The 20,443-nt window shown below is 50.4% G+C and overlaps 1 protein-coding gene across 2 annotated transcripts in view; it reads right to left on the bottom strand.

Moving 5' to 3' along the window:
* Positions 1–20,443, bottom strand: part of Gabbr2 (gamma-aminobutyric acid type B receptor subunit 2) — a 360,155-nt gene that overhangs the window by 134,021 nt on the left and 205,691 nt on the right. For both annotated transcript variants that reach the window (XM_040738666.1, XM_040738668.1), the window contains one exon: positions 12,401–12,637. In XM_040738666.1, coding sequence (XP_040594600.1) covers positions 12,401–12,637 — 237 coding nt within the window. The remainder of the gene's footprint in view (positions 1–12,400; positions 12,638–20,443) is intronic.

Here is a 20,443-nt window from a genome sequence, read left to right as displayed (position 1 = left end):
TGTCCCTCACTGGAAGGTCCGATTCTTCCTGTGGGTTAAGCCTACATCATTAGCCAGTCAACACGAAAGTGACATGGTCTCACTTGTTTTCTTCTCCCACAGTCGCCCATGATCTCCACAGTTTGCTCAGCTCACCTTCTACACAAGGGCCCTGGGTCCTTGGCCTCACTTTACAGAAGACACAGCAAATATTAGGGACTTGAGCGACCCAAGTGCAATCATCTTTCCGCCATAGAAAGCTGCCTCTCCCAGTAAGCACCGGGCCACCCAAACGAAGGAATGTCACCTCAGTTTTGCCAAGTGCTTTTCTGAAAGGCTTTCAGAATCACTTTTGCAACTAGAACATCTCGCAAAAGAAGAGAACTAGTTCATCACCATAATCAAGTCTGTCACAGAGGACTTGTGATGATGTTTGAAAATATAATCCTGTGAACATCAGAACTGACAACTCTGAAACATCTCGAGGCTACATCTGCTAATAACAGTCTTTAGCATTCAGGCTGGGCACCCACGTGGGCGGTGTGATGCATTTCACAGCAGAGATGCCCTAACAAGGAACTTCCTCAAAGAGGAGCTGGGCAGAGGACGGATTTTAATGAGGCCCAGCGCCTGCAAGCGTGAAGTGTGGCTGAAGAATAAAGACCTGAGATGAAACGTGTCTTTCTGAGTCAGATGAAAAGATGGGGCCTCACAGCAGGAAATGCAGCCAAAACTGTCAAGAGGTCAGGACTCGTGCAGAAAGGGAGCCAGGACTCCGGGGCCAATCACTTCCGAGATGAAAATGAAGCAGACACCTGGGATGACTTCTGCGGCTGCTGGTCACCTCCTCACGCTTCCAGACACCCACTTACCACCCACCAAATCACCCACCTGTCCGTCATGTCTCTAGCCAGCCACCCGCCAATCTGTCATCTATCCACCCACCCATAAATCTGCCTGTCTGTCAGTCAGTCAGTCTGTCTGTCTGTCTATCCATCCATTATCCATCCATCTATCCATCTATCTATCCATCCATCATTTATCTATCATCTATCACCCATCTATCTATCTATCTAATCTATCATCTATCTATCTATCTATCAATCACCTATCTATCTATCTAATCTATCATCTATCTAATCTATCATCTATCTATCTATCTATCTATCTATCTATCTATCTATCAATCACCTATCTATCTATCTAATCTATCATCTATCTATCTAATCTATCATCTATCTATCTATCTGTCTGTCTGTCTATCATCTCTCTCTCTCTATATCTATCTTCTGTCTCTCCATTCAACCACCCATCTATCCACCTATCCATAGAGTCACCCATCTATCACCATGTCCATACATCCATCCCTCTGTGTATCTATCCAGCCATCGCTGCCCGCACCCCACAGCCTCTCCCTTTAGTCCCCTCTGTGGGCAGCCCTGTGGAGATTCTGAGAGGCAGGGCAGGGATGGCGACAAGCTGTCTTTGATGCTCCTGCTCACTTTCGGTCAGCTGAGATGCAGATGGAAGCCAGACCATATGCTGGCAGCTGACCACAGAGAAGTAACCCTCAGAAAGACCCTCCCCAGACGGCTTGGTAGTGGAAATTTCTGCTGTAAACCTCCAACAGCATGGTGTCAACATAATTGCCAAAAAAAGATGAATCCAAGGACTTCTACCTCCTGACCTCAGCCCCAATTTTCCAGTACTAAAAGCACGGGGGTGAGGTGGAAGGACACTAAACAAAAAGACTACTCCACACAGCCCACACAGCCACACAGGTGAAAGCACCTCGTGCCGACCGCCTTCCTTGCTGCGAGCTGGCCAAGGCAATCGATGCTCTGCTGCCGATGGAGAGGGCTCACCCTCTTTCCCACTCATCTCTGATTCATGCCTTAACCTTTCATGGGAGGACCATAGTGGTTTTCCAGATAAAACAAAGAAAGCGCTCAAAAGAGGTCACTGTTCCCCACACCTCCACCAGCTCCCCCGAGACTTCACACATCCACACACCATCTGCTTGGCTTTACTGAGAGCCTGCCTCCTAAGAACGCGGAAGAAGAAACCCCGTCTTGCTGCCTTACAGGGAAGTTATGGTTTCACATCACACATTAAAATAAACACGCGATCATTAAAATACAGGCTGTGGCCTGGGTCTCAGTTAATGGTCCTCTCTTCTGCATCTAGGATATAGTCAGGGGACGAGTCACAACTAATGGGCTCTTGGAGCCTGAGCAGGTGAGCTGACCAAGGGCTCCGATGCTGGCCCTTCATTAAGGCATGGCTTTTCCTTTGATACCACCCCCACGTGCAACTAGTTTTTAAATCTACGGGGGTGATTAAAAGAGCAAATCTGAGAAAACGAGGAGGAGAAGAAGCAATGTTAAATGTAAAGTCAACGTTAATTTAAATGTTAAATGGGCCAGTGACTTTAGACCTCTGTGGGAAATCCCCTTTGAAAGATGTTTGGAAGTCATCTTTGGTTCAATAGTCAGTGGATCAGCCTGGGGCATACAAACCCCTTTCTAAAAGGGGGAACATTAAGATTCTTCAGAGCAGTGACCGCCTTAAAAACAAACAAACAAAACACCAAGGGCAGAGCCCTCCTGGCTTCAGTGCGGTTCCCTAGGGTCATAGTTCTCCCACCGGAAGGTGTACTGGTGGGAGACACTGGTTTATTTCAGCTTCATCCTTTGAGTGTGATTTTTTGCCCCTAGAGGAAGAGAGTTTATGTGTAGAACAAAAGTTAAAAGTGGAGGTTGAAAGGTAGACAGCTTAGGTTCAAATCCCAGCTTCTCCACTTGCCAGCTCTGTGACCTTAGGGAAATTAATTAACCTGGGATTTTCTCACCAGCTGTTGCTGGGGCCTTACTAGTTTCAAATGAAGACCTCAGAATTGGGAGGCTCACAGAACAGCAGCACATGATACCCCATTCCTGGAGGCCAAAGGTTGTTGTGGGTAGGCCTGGGAGGGAGGGTTAACTGCCTAACTCCTGACTTTCAATGGCTTGCTGGCAGTCTTTGGCATCTCATGATTGGAAGTGACATCCTGTGTGCCTGTCTCAAGTAGCTGTGTCATTGTCCTGCTCCGGTGTGACCAGGACCAACAGTACCTGCAGCATTCCAAGGCCTCTGGCATTGTGAACATAAAAATCTGGGGTCAGGGGAAGCAGCTCACCCCACAGCAGGGCTTTCTCGTGGGAGTTAAGTGAAAGTCTACAGTGGAGGACTAGGCAGAGTCCCCGCCACAGAGCAAGCACTGAGTGTTCCTATCATCGTCTACCTGCCGTTACAGCAAGCACTACTGTGATTGCCATGCTCTTGGCTCCTTCCAGGGCTCACGGTCTGCTTCTCCCTAGGACCAGACTGCCTGTGCTCGGGGCAGCTACTAAAGTTCTAAATGATACACTCCCCCATGCTGTGCTTTGTTTAAAACATCGGTAATTTTCTCCCCCGCCTCGAGGAAGTGAAACTGGAAAGCTTCGGCGGGCTAGGCATCAATTCACACAAATTGCTAAGCGGCACTGTTTGGGCTCTCAAAGGCATCTGAAGCAGGAGTGCTGGATTCCTGAGCTGTGTGTTGTCTGCGCTCAAGCGCAATTGTGTTTGTGTCGATGTCTCAGATGCAAGGTTTTGAGACGTCTGGGGCTTTCCCTGTTTTACAAGAAAGGCGTGTGTGTGTGTGTGTGTGTGTGTGTGTGTGTGTGTGTAAATGCGAGTGTGCACGAGTGCGCTAGCGTACACCACCATGCATGTGTGCAGGTCGGGGGACAACCCCCAGCATTGTTGGAGGCAGAGTTTGTTGTTGAACAGGCAGCTGGTCCATGAGCTAGGGATGATTCCCCGCATCTCTGCCTCCTACCTGACTGTAGGAGTACTGCGATCGCAGGCATGAGCTCCTGTGTCTGGCTTCACGTGGGTTCTGGGGATTCAAACTCAGATCCCTGTGCTTGCATGGCACTTAATCCGCCTCCCCAGTCCACGACCTCTGTTTTTGGAAAGAGACGCCCGGAATGTAGTTCTAAGTTGGGTTTACCAGTCTCCTGCACTATGATTGTTTATTCGACCAACAAACAGATCTTACTCAGCGCCACAACGAGTATACCTACGCCTCCGTCATTGGCTCACAGGCTCACTGTCTGAGGGAAGAGGCAGGCTTATAAGCCCCACAGGGTGAACTGGAACCACACTGCCCACCACCACTTACATGGGATGGTGGTATTCCGTACCTCCCAAGTATCTCACCTGCTTGCTCAGACCAGGTATCTTGTAGGCAAAATCCTACATCATCCCCCCTCCCGCTTGGCCAAAGTTAAGGTGCAAGAAGAGCTGGGGATGCTGGGAATATCATCTCTGTCAGCAGATGGGTAGCCTGGACTAACCTCTCCTCACCGCCTGGGCAGCCTGGGTACACCAGTTAACCACTTCTATGTGCTAGGCCTCTTAGTGGTCTACAATGGCGTGAGTCCTTCACTCGTTCACTTGGCTACTGTTGAGCCGACATCTCCTGTGCTCCCTGCCCAAGAAAACTAACCAGGCAACAACAAGCGAGCCACGTGTGTCAGATGGGAGCCACTGTGGACAAGGACGAAGGTGGGGCAGAAGGAGGAGGGAACAGCGAGTACACAGGGTGTCAGCACAGCCCTGGTAGGAGAGTGATGGGGGTGGGAACACAGGACACGAAAGGGAGGCCAGCTCACCAGCACGGTATGCAACGCTCTGCCCCGTGTATGTGTCTGACCTCAGCCTCTCATCTCCCGAGGGAGACATCCAGAACTGGGGTGTGTGGCCCGGCTGCAGCGGGGGCAGTTCCTACACAGCATGACGACATAAGAGGAAGGGCGACAGGGACGCAGAATGCTCAGTCATTGTCACACTGTCTATTGCTAGCATTACTGCCCAGAAAATATTCTTGCTGGTATGAATTTGCAAGGCCACAGGACCACATCCCGTCTAGGTCCGGCCTGGGATTTGAGACCCAGGAAGACACCCATGGGACAGGGGAAGGAGAGGTCTTACAACTCAGGTAAATTCCTGACACCGTCACAGCAGCAATTTGGGAATTGCTCTTGATGGATCCATGAATGCCAATGAACTTCAAGTCCCAATGACCTGTTTCCTGTCAGCTCTGGTTAGCGGCTGGGTTGAAAATGGCTTTTTATGTCCAGAGGCCCGGAAGGCATGGGTGAGAAAGTGTTGTTAGATTTCTCAATTAGTAAAGTGACTGGAGGAAAGAAACCCTGATGACTGAGCTTACCCTAGATGTGCAGTCCAGGGGGCGGCTTGGGGACATGACACGAAGCATCTTGGTGCCTGAGTATCCCAGAGATGCCAGAGATGCTGATTCAACAGAGGAGACAAAGGGGACTCTCTCAGCGGAGGCTGGGGATACTCGGCAGGGACACCAGTGAGAAGTGCAGACTGCATCGGAGGGAGACTTCCTGAGTTCCGTTCTCAGGTGGGGGAAGCCATGGAGGAAGACGTGCTAAGTTCAACACCCAGGATAGCAATTAGGTTACAGTGAAACTTCTTTCTAGGAAATACCTGATTTTCCAGTAGAAACACCTGGCGGTCTTAGGTTGGGTCCCCCAGAAGCATTTGTAAGTGACGTGCTGTGGACATGTTCTCAGAAGAAGGCAGCCAAATCAGAAGTGGTGTGAGGATGGTGCGCTTTGGCTTAATCCTGGATCAAGTCAGTCATTCCTGCCTCTCCAGGAAGGATGGGACGCCCAGGCACTGAGCCCTGAGGCTCCCAGGTGAGAGCTATTAGCCAGGCACCTGCAGCATTCAGAGGATGGGCTAACCCAGCCAAACCCTTCAAAGGAATCCCAGGAGACCTGGGTGGAGTGCCAACAGCACCTGTGTGATTAGTCTTGTGCAAAATGCTAAGCGGTAATTCTAAGGGCAGCTGGAGCTGAGGTGGCATAGAGCCAGACGAGAGGGAGGTTAGTGACAGCCGCCTTCACACCTCAACTCAAACCCCTAGAGTGAGTGAGCGGCAGAGGGCGCAAAATCACATCACCCACAGGCAGACTTTATTTGGCTTTGTTTTGAAAGTGACCACTATAACTTTAACCGGGATTAGCAGGCTGGCTTGTCATCGAGAGAGTGAATATGCGTTTATGTTCGTGAAGTGCACGGCCCCTCATCGGTACCCTGTGACCCCCTGTGCGCTCAGTCCCCCTCAGAACTGCAGTAGGCACCGGACACTAATGTGACTTCACATGAGAACATGACCAAATGGGACATGGCTCCATTCTGCAGACGAGGAAACCGAGGCCCAGACAGTGACTGTCTTCCCAGATCACCTAGCTGTACCAGGTACTTACACGTGGTCTCCTGATCTGGCTTCATAGCTACAGTTCTGGCTCCAGGTTGCAGGGGTTGTTCCAGGCAGTGGCGTGGTTCTAGCGTTAGAGGGTGGCTGGTTCAACAGCACGGACAGGGCGAGACTGATTCCCAGGTTGCCTCTTCCTTTAAAAGTGTGTGTGAGTCCCTGTTCCATGGGGATATTATAGTCCAGGACGCCAGGGACCAGTGGGGGGTAGGGAAAGTTCTGGAAGGGATTTCGGTTGCTCCTCAGTGTTGGCCAAGGAGGATTCTGAGAGGGACCCGAGGATGGGACACAGGGAGCAGCCCTGGTATGAACCAGGTCCCTGGGACTAGGTTGATTTCCTAGGCTACACAGTGGACTCATCACACTGCAGAGCTTCAGACAAGGTCTAGGGCAAAAGCCCGAGAACGAAGCCGGATCTTACAGTGCTGGGACAGAGCAGGCTGGATCAGGGTACAAAGCTCTCAGCTCCAGGGCCACGCCTGTCTGTGTGCCACCATGTTCCCTGCAGTGACGGTAATGGACTAACCCTCTCAAACTGCAAGGGAGCCCTCAATTAAACATTTCTTTCACAATGATTGCCTCGGTCATGGGGTCCTTTCACAGCAACGGAACAGTGACTAAGACATGGGCCCTTACTGAGAGACCAGTGAACGAGAAGTCCTGGGCATTGCACTGAGTGGCACTTGAATATCTTTTCATGGCCTCTTTTTTTCTTTAATTGATGTAACATAGATATATATACACACACATAAACGCATGTATACATATAATCCTAAACATGTAAATACAACCTGCTCAGTCTGTATAATGTTATTTTATGTGTGTATTCAGGGCTAAGCCAGCCTCCCCCCACATGCGATCCCTCTTATACCTTCTCTGGAATATAACCTGTCAGTCTGCCTGATCATCTGCCCTATGCACCCTCCCGAACCCAGATATAGCCCAGGTTATACATCCAACACCCTGACCTAGTCTGGCCACTCTTGCCTGCACAACAACCAACCTCCAGGTTCCACCAGGCCCCTCTCTGTCCTCCCAGGTCCCACAGGCCCCTCCCATGCCACATCCTTTTGGTACTGGGTAACTAACTGTCTTAGTTACTTTTCTAGTGCCATGACAGAACACCACAAGCATGGAAACTTATAAAAGGAAGTAATTTGGAATCCTGATTTCGGAGTGTTTAAGTCCATGGTGGCCACGGTGGGAGCAGGCACGGCACTGGAGCAGTGCTGGGAGCTTACATCTGACCCACAAGCAGGAGGCAGAGAGGGGGCACTAACAGGGAATGACTGGGCTTTTGAGACAGCAGAGCCCATCCCCAGTGACGCACCTCCTCCAACAAGGCCACACCTCCTAATCCTTCCCAAACAGTTCCACCACCTGGGCACCAAGCATTAAAATATGGGAGCCTATGCAGATCATTCTTATTCAAACCACCTCAATAGCAAATTGCTGTGCTCTTCCCCAGGGGAGATTCTTTTTCCCACTCCAAGCATCCCTTAGTTGCCTGCAGCTCTCTGTGTAGGTTAAGTCCTCAGGAGTGTCCTTGCTCTGAATGTGAACTTCTAAAAATTTTTGTTTCCCAATGAGTGTTTTTTTCCTTTTTTAAATTTAAATTAGAAATAAGCTTCTTTTACATGTCAATCCCAGTTCCCTCTCCCTCCTTCCCTGCCCCCCACCAGCCTCCATCCCATTCCCTTTCTGCTCCCCAGGGAGGGTGAGGCCTTCCATGGGGGATCTTCAAAGTCTGTCATATCATTTAGCCCAGGGCCTAGACCCTCCCTGGTATGTCTAGGCTGAAAGAGTATCCCTCTATATGGGATTGGGCTCCATTTGTGTACTAGGGATAAATACTGATCCACTACCAGAGGCCCCGTGGATTAACCAGACCTCCAAACTGACGTCCTCGTTCAGGAGTTCTAGAACAGTCATATGCTGGTTTCCCAGCTATCAGTCTGGGGTCCGTGAGCAACCCCTTATTCAGGTCAGCTGTTTCTGTGGATTCCTCCAACCTGGTCTTGACCAACCCTTACTCATCACTCCTCCCTCTCTGCAACTTGATTTCAGAGTTCAGTTCAGTGCTTAGCTGTGGGTGTCTGTTTCTGCTTCCATCAGCTACTGGATGAAGCCTCTAGGATGGCATATAAGGTAGTCATCAATCTCATTATTGGGGAAGGGCTTTTAAGGTAGCCTGTCCACTATTGCTTAGATTATTAGTTGGGGTCAACCTTGTAGATCTCTGGACATTTCCCTAGTGCCAGATTTCTCTTTAAACCTACAATGGCTCCCTCTATTATGGTATCTCTTTTCTTGCTCTCCTCTATTCTTCCCCTGACTTGATCTTCCTGCTCTCTCCTGTCCCCTCCTCTTCTCCCCTTCCCTTTATTCTAACTCCCTCTCCCCTCCCTGCATGTTCCCAATTATCTCAGGAGATCTTTTCCCTTTCCCTTCTCCAGGGGACCATGTCTGTCTGTCTTAGTGTCCTCCTTGTTTCCTAGTGTCTGTGGCAGTGTGGATTGTAGGCTGGTAATGCTTTGCTCTACAGACTGTGAATTTTAACAGCTCCTGGAAGAGCCTCAAGCTTGGGCAGAAATCATGTTCTAAGATCCTCTCACTTTCAGAAAAATGACTGCGGAGCACTCTGTGAGCTTCTGAGTCCTAAGGAGGGGATTCCAGCCTGGGATTCACTCCCCATATGTGCTCAGCACAGGGAGGTTCTAGGTGAGGGAGAATCCTGGGATTCCTGGCTGTGGGTCCTTACAGTCCTGATCATCACACTGTGTCCCCAGAAGCCAGAGGTGTACAGCATGCCTGTGTCATCGGCATGCAGCAGGGGCATAGATGCCCATTCCCGTGGACTCCAGTCCCCAAACAGAAGACCTGGAGCTCAGCCTCAGGCTAAGCTGGGTCTCCACTCTGAGACTTAGAGAAGGAATTTCTTCACCAACATGCCAACTAGGCATCCGGACCCAGCTCCCAGCAGACTGCACACGCTGAATCAATTGAGTCATGGATATAATTAATTTAATGCATTTAAACGATTTTCTGTATAGTAAACATGCTGAATGAGGATGACCCGGTGAAGTGACTGCCTGAGACACACAGACGGTGAGTGCTGAAACTGCTTCGGCAAACCCAAAGCGCTTCAGTCTCTCCGATTCTTTCCTTCTTTCCAGCTCCTCACTCGCTCAACTTGGCCTTCTGCAGACTCCCTGGGCCACAAAGGCGCTTTCCACGGTGTCAAAGGATACTGCATTTTCGCCAATCCAAAGATAATTTTAATGAGACTTGTCTGCAACCCAGAGCCAGGTGCATCTTAACATGCAATAAAGGGACAAGTGGAAGACAGGACAAAGGACCAAACGGACTCACTTTGCAGCCTCTCTTGACTGAAGGGGACTCCCGAGGGCAGCAGGGACAGTGGGTGGAGTTGGTGGAGGCATGGTGGGTTTGCCTGCAGATGGGGCTCTGCCAAGCCTTGGTGCTGGGTACCACGGGGGAGTCATAACGGCCCCCACCATGGGTGTCACTGATAGCGTGAGGGTGTTGGCTCTGTGAATTTTTAAGAGTGTATACAGGTCTGCCATTTGCTGAATTATGACTCAGACTGGTGCAGGTGTCAAGGAATTTCCCATTAGTAAGAAATTCATCTTTAAGCCCTGGAAAGCATTTTGGCCCGTCTTAGCTAATTGCTCATCAAGTAGTGATTATTTGGCTTAGATGACAGGGTGCACTTTGCAGGGGTTATAAATGAGCTCCTGCAAAGCCGTGCCAGGCGTCAGGCGCCAGGCAAAGGGCTGGCCTCTGGGCTTAGAGACTCCGCAAAAGGCTTCTGGGCTTCAGCTGCGCTCGTCAGCCAGGCAGCACTGGGTGTCATGAACTCATTTTACCATCAAGAGGCAAAGCGGAGGGCGGGTGAAGCAGCCTTGCCCACCCTTCCTCTGCCCAGTGAGGGGAGCGGACCCGACTGTAGTGACTGGGAGGAGGCTGTGGGGAGAGGTTCCTCCGCCAACCCAGAAGCTCATACACCCCAGGCTAGCCCTGAACTTGCTATGTATCGACGAATGACCTTGAACTTCTGGCCCTTCTGCTGCTCACCCCGAGTGCTGTGATTACAGCCTGTGCCACTATGTGACCTGAGGGCCGAACTCAGGGCTTTATTCACACTGGGTGAGTACTGTACCAACTGAGGCACACTCCCAGTCTGGGAAGCCTTTTTCTCTCCGTGTGTTTAAGGCTCTTGCTATGTAGCTCAGGCTGGTCTCAAGTTCACAATTCTCCTTCCACCACCTCCTAAGTGCCTGGATTACAGACATGTGCCACCGTGCCTGGATTTTAGTAAGTTTTACGTAATGGGCTCTGGGTGTGATTTTATAAAAGGTTCTGAGGATAAAGGCATCTCCGTAAGCCATGGTTTGAGGAAAGTGGCTACAGTTTCCAGCCTGAATCTAGGCTGTGCTGTAAAAATGTACTTGGCCAACAGCTACACAGAACCTTCACATCTGAATGTGGGAGGGGATGTCCCCATTTAGATCCTTCTACCTACGGCTTTTGGGAACCAACTTCCCTCCGTCAAACTCAGAGCCTCCCTTCCAGTTGGGGAGTGACTGCGGGGCAACAGCTTGCCTCAGAATCACCTGGAGGGTTGTTTAAGGACCTAGCATCTAGAGACCCAGTCAATGAATCTAACCAACGGTGAGGTAATGCTGACCACACTCTGAGAATGGCTGGCCTATGAGAGTCATTGCTTGTCAATCTAGAGTCGAGTCCCACTTACCTCCTCAGTCCCACCACTGCCCCCTGTCAAGGCTCTATGTCAGATGGCCACACCCTCTCCCAGCTAAGGCCCACCTCCCCCTTACTCAGCTTCCAGCTGGTCAGTCAGCCTTGAGTGCTTGGTGCTCGCACACTACTCAAGGCTAGGCTCGAATGCCGCCTCTCCCGAGAGGCCGTCCCTGAACTTTCCACAAAGGTCAGGATATCCTTGTGGGCTGGGGGAGTTTTCCCCTGTGCCAGACGCTTTTAACTTTTCCACGCCAGCTTTGCTTGGGTTCCACCCCTACACCTACGCCACTGCATACACCCTCAGCTCCTGCAAGACCTGCCTGCCATAGCGCCAGCCACCTGGAAACGTCTCCCAAACCCAACGTTTAACAGATGCACCAATCCTTCCTATCATCAAGGGCTAGTCATTTCAAGAGGTACAATACAGTACCTGCTCTCATGGGACCTAAAGATACAACAGGACTACTAGGGACAGTAGCAAGAGCTGGCATTTCCTGCGTTCCAGCACTACACATACATGACAGGGTAGAAGCTATACAATGCCCAGGGTCCAGGTTGGCACGGAGCCCCTGGGTGAGTATTATCAGGGCTAATTTTCCAATGTGCATGCAAGGCGTGCATTACCGTCTGCATTTCCCCAGAGAAAACCTTGAAGCTTAGATCAGGCAATCCTCCTGATCAGTATTAGCAGTTGTCACACCAAGGACTTTTATTGTCTTGTACTGGAGACTGGGGACCAAGAGCCTTGGGAATGTTGGGCGAGCATTCAAACCCAGAGCCACGTTCCTGAGACTCCTTTTGTTTTCAGTTTCCAAGGGTCTCACTGAGTTGGGCAGGCTGGCCTTGAACTTGAGACCTTCTTGCCTCAGCTTCTGAAGTAGTTGGGATTACAGAGCTGCTGCACCTCCAGGCCCAACACAAGGACTGATCTTTGTTAACTACTTTGCAAACAAAGGCATTGCTCCTATTTTGTGAATGGAAAGTCTGTAGTTCGAAGAAGATCACCCCACTCATAAGTAAAGACACAGGATTGGAGCCCAAATTTGGCCCACCCCACCCACAGGGTGGCAGAATGCACCTACCTTGCAGACTCCTATCCATTCTTATTGGTTAGTCACGGAGGTATTTCCCCAGAGAAAGAGCCCACCCACCATGCTCCTCCTTTCAACACTCCCGGGAAGTTCCTCCAGTTACCCAGAGAGGAAGGCACACATCAACAGGTACCTAGCAGCCCCTCTTTTGACCTTATATGACCCCCAAGGACACTAAGAAAACAGCCCATGAGGCTTGGGAACTGACCGTGACCCCGAAGAAGTTGGTTTCGTTCATGGCATTGAGGATAATCCTGCCCAGCGTGTGGTCCGTGTAGTTGAAGTCCTGGATCCGCTGGTGCCTGCTGCTGGCGTGCAGCGTCTCCATGGCTCTTTGCAGTGTCTTGGCGATGACCCAGATGCCGTCATAGGCGTACCCATGGAATTTGCTGGGCCCCACACCCGAGCGCTTGCTGTTGTATTCTCTTTCATATTGCTGTGGAGTCTGGAAGAGGAATGGGAGGGGGGAAGTCAAGTTACTGTAGGGACCCCGGGTGTACAGATACTCTTCCAAGTCCGCCGTGTGCCCATTACCATGCCTGGCTCACCGTCCATCCTGTCATTTAATTCTATCATGATTTCCTAAGATGGCAGCCATTATGGAGGTGGACACTGACTTGCTTAGGTCATAGTCAGTGAGTGACAGGGCTGATCTGGCCCTGCCTGCCCGGAAAACTAAATACAGGGTATAATGTAGCCTACCTATGGACCCCCCATCCCCATGTTTTCAGGGCCTGGATCTGGAGAACTCCTGAGAGCCCACTTACCAGGCCTAGCCATTGAAGCTATATACAAATCAACAAAATATTCAATGAATTATTTTCAATTTCCCACCAAAATGATCTAAAAGGCAGGGTTTGAACTTAGCACCGGGGTTCCTCAGGACTTCTGGCCATACAGTGTGTGGGGAAAACCAGCCTTGCTGGGCAGGCCAGCCCCTCCAGCCCTTTCTCTTCCCGCAGCCTCCAGCCTGAAGCTCATGGGCTCCCTCTGTCCTTCGCCCGCAGCCTCAGGGACCTTTGACCCATCCAAGAGGTGGTCACCCCTAAGAGCTGGAGCTGAGGAAGGCCACAGGTCCCTAGGCTCTGGAAATGGCTCTAGGACTTGGGCAAGGAACTCTGAGCATGGGTTGGAGATATGTCCAACATTTTACCTTCTGATATACTGCCTTCTACAGAGTTCTTAAGTCCAGAACCATGTAATTCAGTCACAAAACAATGTCGCACAATTCCTGAATGTTTTAGGCTTCTGACTGATTCTGTGTTGGCTGCATTCATAGCTGTCCTTGGCTGGGTGCAGGATGGAATATGCTGGGTTGAGATTCTAGAAGGTTCTAGTTCTGGATTCATAGAGAGCTCTGCAGGACCCTGTAAGGCCCTGTAGGAACATAGGCCTTGAGGCAGATCCAAGTAAGTACAATCTGTGCCTTCTACTGCCCCTTCAAAGCTCCATAGCGTCCGGGAGTAGACTGCCACTGAACCACAGACCGTCCCCTACTCCTTGCTGAATTCTATAGAAGAATCCACTGGTGACATTAGCATCTTGATTGGCCACAAAGTCCAGAAGTTGCTTTTACTCCAGTGCCTGAGTTTGTCCTGCCACCCATGCCACCTGCGGAACCCTGGGCCTCCCTCAGCCTCTCCACAGACCTTTCTCAAATTCCTTCCAACCTCCTCAGTGGGAAACGTTATCACAGCTGTCTGGGAAATTCCTGGTCAGTTTACACTCAGAAGGGCCTTCAGAGAGGTCAACCCACCCCGCCGTCCCCATACAGCCTGAGGGGCAGAGAGATGCCGAGGTTGGTGTGAGTGTGTGAGTTATGCGTGTGAAGTTGGATGCCCCCCCATCCTGTTGCTGCTCTCTGACCATGATGTCATCGGAAGCTTGCACAATTGTCCCTGGTCAGCAGGCAGGGAAGGTGAGTCTGTACAATCAAAGATCAAGGGGCTTTACATGCATGGAGCCCACCATGCCGAGAAGTAGGGTCTCTGGTGGAGTCACCCAGACAGGTGTCCAGGACCCCAGGCCAGGGGCCTCCAGCTGTGGCCCTGCAGGGTTTCTGTTGGTTCCAGTGGAGCATGTCCAGCAATGAGCCCATAGTCTTCCCTCTAGTCTCTTCTGGAAACCCAGGATGTCCCTACCTGTCACTGATCTCCAGCCACCACTTCCCTGTTTGTCTCCCCAAGCAGAACTGACTTCAGTTCCTGGAAGACCAGGCCTTTGGGCCAGTATAGCTTCTGCACCCACACCCCACACCGTGAATCACCCCACATCACTATGTCTAGGCGTGGCTACAAAGTGCCAGTACCTTCCCTGGCCAAGTGCACCCCTCCTGGGGAGCTAGCCAGCATATGGCGCTCTCTCGTCTTCTAGCCTTCTAGGTGCCTAGATCACATGGAGTTTCTTTGTACCCCAGGGCATTTGCACTGGTTATATCTGTCGGAAAACTCCCCCAACTCAGAGTGCTACATAGCCACAGCATCACGTCACTGGGATAGCCCTCCTGAGTTGGAGTCTACTCTTTCTAGCACCTACCACTCCTGTGTGGCCTGCTGCTTGGCCTCTATTTTTGCATGCTAGCATTGATGCCCAAGGGGCAGGACATAGTGTGTGTCAGTCACCGAGTGGTTCCCCAGAATCACATGATACACAGAGGACTCAGTCGTGCTGTCTGCTAAATGCAGGGACACACCTGTGCACACACCACAGGTATAAACGCAGGGACACACCTATGCACACACCACAGGGATAAACGCAGGGACACACCTATGCACACACCACAGGGATAAGTGCAGGGACACACCTATGCACACACCACAGGGATAAGTGCAGGGACACACCTATGAATGCAACACAGGAATGAATGCAGGGACACACCTATGCACACACCACAGGGGTAAATGCAGGGACACACCTATGCACACACCACAGATATAAATGCAGGGACACACCTGTGCAGACACCACAGGGATAAATGATGCTCCCTGATACTGAAAGGTGCCGTGCCGCTGTGTATGAAGGCACCTGTTTTCCAGCATCCTCAATAATAGGTGTTTTAACAACAACAACAAAAAAAAACACTGTCAGTTTGTCAAGAAAATGTATTATATTCTCTTACTTCGCATTTTTCTTTCTAGTAGAATGAGCTCCTTTCAAATATTGACTAAAAGTTGTTTTTACTTCTGAGGTAAATTTTCTCTTTACGCCACATTGCTGCTGTGATGGCCTGATCTTTCAGTCAATTGTTTTAAATCATCTTGCTCTTTTTCCAGCTTTTTATTGCTTGGTTCCCCTTCTCTTCCTCTCCCTCTCCCTCCCCCCACCCCCGTGTGTGTGTGTGTGTGTGTGTGTGTGTGTGTGTGTGTGTTCGTGTCTGTATCATAGGCATATTTGCTGAGTATCAATCTCCAGGCACAGAGTGGCAGGCATTACCACAGAGATACCTCCACCACCCCATCCCTCCATACTCCCAGGCCTTGAATTTGCAAGCATCTCATTCGTTCTCCCAAGTAGCTGGGGCTATGGGCCTGGGCCATATCACTCACAGATTTAAAAAATGATTTAAATGTGACAGAATCTAGAATCACCTGGCAAATGAGCCTCTAGGCATGCCTGGGAGGGTGTGGGAGGAAAGCATGGGAGGACCACCATCTTAGCTGGTGTGGGAGCACTCCTGGTCTGTGTATGAAGTGGAGAGGTTGAGCTGAGCATGTGTTCTGTCAGCTGCCTCAAGTCCCTGCTGCTGTGACTTCCCCACTGTGATGGGCTGTGGCCTGGAACTCTGAGCCAAGATACACCGTTTTCTTCTAAGTGAGTTTTGTCAGGATATTCTGTCACAGTAGCTGGAAGAAAAACTAAGACTCTATTTCTGGGTGTTAATTTAGCTCTTCGATATTTTTAAAATATATAAAAGCAACCTAGATGAGTATTCCTATTGTTATTATTATTATTATTGTTGTTATTATATTTCTTCAGGCAGGATTTCTCTGTACAGTCCTGGAACTTGCAAGCATAAGAGGAGTGAGACCCTCTCACGTCTGTCTTCCTGACTATCCCTCCCTACTGTGTCCTCTGATGCACCAAGGCACCAGAAGGTGGGGTGCCCACGTCAGTCTGCTTTCTGTGACTGTAACATGATATCCAAGTTCATAACCTTAAGAAAAGAAAAGGTTTCTTTTGGTTCTGTTTGGAAGTTTCAGTTGGTGATTGGCAGGCCCCACTTTTGTTCTGTGGTGAGGTGGCTCATCAGGTAGGGGGTGTGGTCAACAGAGCCACTAACCTCATCAGGTAGAGAGGGTGTGGTCAACAGAGCCACTAACCTCATCAGGTAGAGGGGGTGTGGTCAACAGAGCCACTAACCTCATCAGGTAGAGGGGTGTGGTCAACAAAGCCACTAACCTCATCACGTAGGGGGTGTGGTCAACAAAGCCACTAACCTCATCAGGTAGGGGGTGTGGTCAACAGAGCCACTAACCTCATCAGGTAGAGAGGGTGTGGTCAACAAAGCCACTAACCTCATCAGGTAGAGGGGTGTGGTCAACAGAGCCACTAACCTCATCAGGTAGGGGGTGTGGTCAACAGAGCCACTAACCTCATCAGGTAGAGGGGGTGTGGTCAACAGAGCCACTAACCTCATCAGGTAGGGGGTGTGGTCAACAGAGCCACTAACCTCATCAGGTAGAGAGGGTGTGGTCAACAAAGCCACTAACCTCATCAGGTAGAGGGGTGTGGTCAACAGAGCCACTAACCTCATCAGGTAGAGAGGGTGTGGTCAACAAAGCCACTAACCTCATCAGGTAGGGGGTGTGGTCAACAAAGCCACTAACCTCATCAGGTAGAGGGGGTGTGGTCAACAGAGCCACTAACCTCATCAGGTAGGGGGTGTGGTCAACAGAGCCACTAACCTCATGAACCAGGGAGCAAGAAGAAAGAGGAAAGGACTGTGTCACATAATTCCCTTCCAGGGCAGGTCTCCAACTTCCAAAGGTCCTATGACTTTCTGATAGTGCCCTCCTGGGGACCAAGCCTTTAACACACATGCATTGAGACCATGGCAGCATCCATCAAGAATTCCATTTACTCTACCCATTGGCTCAATCAGGTGATGTTTTAGATAGCATCCTAAACTATCTGGGATCCTGTAAAAGCCAGGGGCTGTTATGGTTCAGATAAAAATACCCCCCACTGACTCACATACTTTGACACTTGGTCCTTAGATGGCTGCTCTGCTTTGGGAGGCTACGGGGAGCTGTAGGAGGTGGGGCTTCTTTGTGGGAAGTGATTGGCTAGGGGTGGGGCTTGTGGGTCATAGCTTTGCCCACTTCCAGTCCAAGCCTCTCTCTGTGTTTCCTGGTGGGCAGCCAAGATGTGAACAAGCAAGACCACAGCCTCCCGCCACCACAGCCACAAACCACTCTGGCTGCCCTGCCTTCCCCACCGTGATGGACCGTATCCCCTCAGACCGTCAGACAAAATAGATCTCCCTTCCTCAAGCTCCTTCTTGTCAGGTGTGTGGTCACAGCAACTACTGCAGGGCGGGATGGAGGCCTGAGGTGAACAGGCTCAGGATGGCCTCCATAGGAGCTAATTGCCTGCATATTTTAACTTTCTTGATTTTGTGTGTGTGTGTGTGTGTGTGTGTGTGTGTGTTTATGCATGTGTGTCTGTGCACCTGTGTGTAAGGACCATAAAAGCAAACAGCACCAAGATCATACAGCTTATCTGACTTGGCCTTGGGACCAATACAGGCCTCTATATCTTTCTACCTGAGTCACTTACAAATCTCTATTCTTTTTTCTACTTTACTTTTCCACTTTTGTTGTTGTTGTGGGGGATGAGGAGCAGGAGCATAGCTGTGGGGCACAGGGTCTGACTGTCCACAGAGTTTCTGTGAGCAGAGGCCTGGGACAGGATAGGATGGAGGTCTGGGACAGACTGGATGGAGGTCTGGGATGGGACAGGACTGGATGGAGGTCTGGGATGGGACAGGACTGGATGGAGGTCTGGGATGGGACAGGATGGAGGTCTGGGATGGGACAGGACTGGATGGAGGTCTGGGACAGACAGGATGGAGGTCTGGGATGGGACAGGACTGGATGGAGATCTGGCCTCTTTCCTACAATGTCCCATCACAGACTTTTCCCACTCCCCCCAGGTGGTGCCAGACCACCCAGAGGACAAGTTCTCGTGACTGCCAGAGACAAGGAATAGTTACCCCAAAGCTGGCGTCTGGTGCTGAGCTGACAAGGATTCCTGGCTGTTGTTCTTCTAGGGGTGATGTTTATCACAAGGTGCTAGAAAGTTTCTGAGAAATAACTTTGCATAGATGGTTCTCCTTAATTACCGGCTGGGTTTTAGTGTTTTGAGAGTCAGTTGTTAGGGCTTGGAACATATTTTCCCTCTGAAAATGTGTTATAAAGAGTGGTTGAGCTCCCAGACTAGCCAGCATGGGCTTGCAAAGCTACCAGGTGGCTCAATGCTGAGAGTTTGCGATTCCAGCAGAACCACACTGGCACAGTTAATATGGATCATCTGCTTGTCAGGATACAGGCTCACCCACGTTTATAAGGGTGAGGAGTGGGCAGTCCCATGCCGTGGGCTGGAGTCCTAGACTGAATAAGGAGGATGTGAGCTGAGCCCTGGTATTCATCTCTCTCTGCTTCCTGGCTGCAGATGCAATATCTGCATATGCATCTGCAGTCTTGTCACCAGGACTTCCCTGCTGTGACGGACTGACCCCGAACCGTGAGCCACAGAGACCCTTCGTCCTTCCTTGAGTGGGCTTTGCCACGCATTGCTTCCTGGGAGACAGAAGAGAGGGGACAAGGACACACCCTCTGTCATGCTCTGATGCCCACCTCCCCTGGGGGATGTTTGGTTCACAGGGCTTCATTGATGCACTTCCTACACTGGTTCCTACACTCCAGTGAAGCTGGTCCCTGGGGTGGCTTAAACGTGAATTCCAGGGCCGCCTGCATTTCCTTGTCAGGGAGGAAGTCCAGTTAGATTTGTGCAGTTTTAAAATCTCAGCTTTGAAACATGCACAAACTATGAAGGCCCTCCTACTACTGTTCTTGGGACCTCTCAACATCAAGTTCGCAGCATTTTCTGAGTCCCTTCCTAGCTGAGGTGGTTCTGGGTTCAAAGGTGGCATCTGTCTCCCGGTACCTCTTCTTCAGCAAGGGACAAGGGCCCTGCAGGGCCACTGGAAACCTGTCTGCTGCTTCTCACACTTTGCAGATCCTCAGAGAGCAAAGGACAGGGACATTCCTTCCCTCAGCCACATTCTCCTGCCAAGCTAAGTAGTTTTAGTTTGGACTTCTGTGACTGTGAAGAAAAACTCCTGTCAGGCCAAAGAGCAACAGCCGATACAAAAACAGCTCATTAAAACAAAGAACAGCTTCTCTTCAGATGTCAGAAAGCAAGCAGGGCTCAGAGTGGTGGCTTGCAGGAGGCTGAGGCAGGAAAGCCATGAGTTCAAGGTCAGGCTGAGCAGCACAGCCAAGACTATATCAAAAAAGGAGAAGTAAATAAATGAATAAATAAAGACAGACAGACAGACAGGAAGGAAGGAAGGAAGGAAGGAAGGAAAAGAGAAAGGGAGAGAGAAAGAAGGAAGGAAAGGAAAGGCCAGCTGTCAGGCCTGCTGGGACCCTGAGGACTACACTCCATGGAGAGATGCCTTGAGATGGTCACAGACTGCTTGCTGAGGCGCTGGCAGGTTTGTGAGCAGAAAGTTGTCCAACCAAGGCTAGATCAGGAAGCATTGGGAAAGGCCTTTGGCAGTCCCCGTGGGAAGCCAGAGACTGCATTTCAGAGCTGTCTCGAATCGTGAGGCTGACGTGACAAGAGACATTTTCACTTGAAATAGTTTATAGCTAAGCTGCATAAAGCAAGAGGCCACAAAACAAGGCAAAAGCACCAGGAGAAGGGATGGGACCTACTTAGTTAGAGTCAGGATCAGTCAACACCTCGGGGTTTCCGATGAGAACGCTGGAGGGCTGACCACTGGGAATAAGGATAAGTTAAAACAGACGAGGCCTTGCAAAACCAAAGCCAATCCTGGAACCATCTCCACTCTGCCTGTGTTAAAAATAAAGTTGTTTTCCCACTGAATTAAAGACTGCAGTGTCCGGGTCTGTAGCAGCCTCTCATATGCATCACATGTCATTGAAGTCTGTCAGCTATGGCTGGAGATGTTATAGAGAAGGAGGGGGCACTAGAAATAATCCCACAAGACACCCAAATCGTG

The sequence above is a fragment of the Mesocricetus auratus genome, unplaced genomic scaffold (genome assembly GCF_017639785.1).
Source record: "Mesocricetus auratus isolate SY011 unplaced genomic scaffold, BCM_Maur_2.0 Super-Scaffold_6730, whole genome shotgun sequence".
Lineage (NCBI taxonomy): Eukaryota > Metazoa > Chordata > Mammalia > Rodentia > Cricetidae > Mesocricetus > Mesocricetus auratus.
Note: the sequence above shows the minus strand (reverse complement) of the source record. Positions and strands in the feature narration are given on the sequence as shown.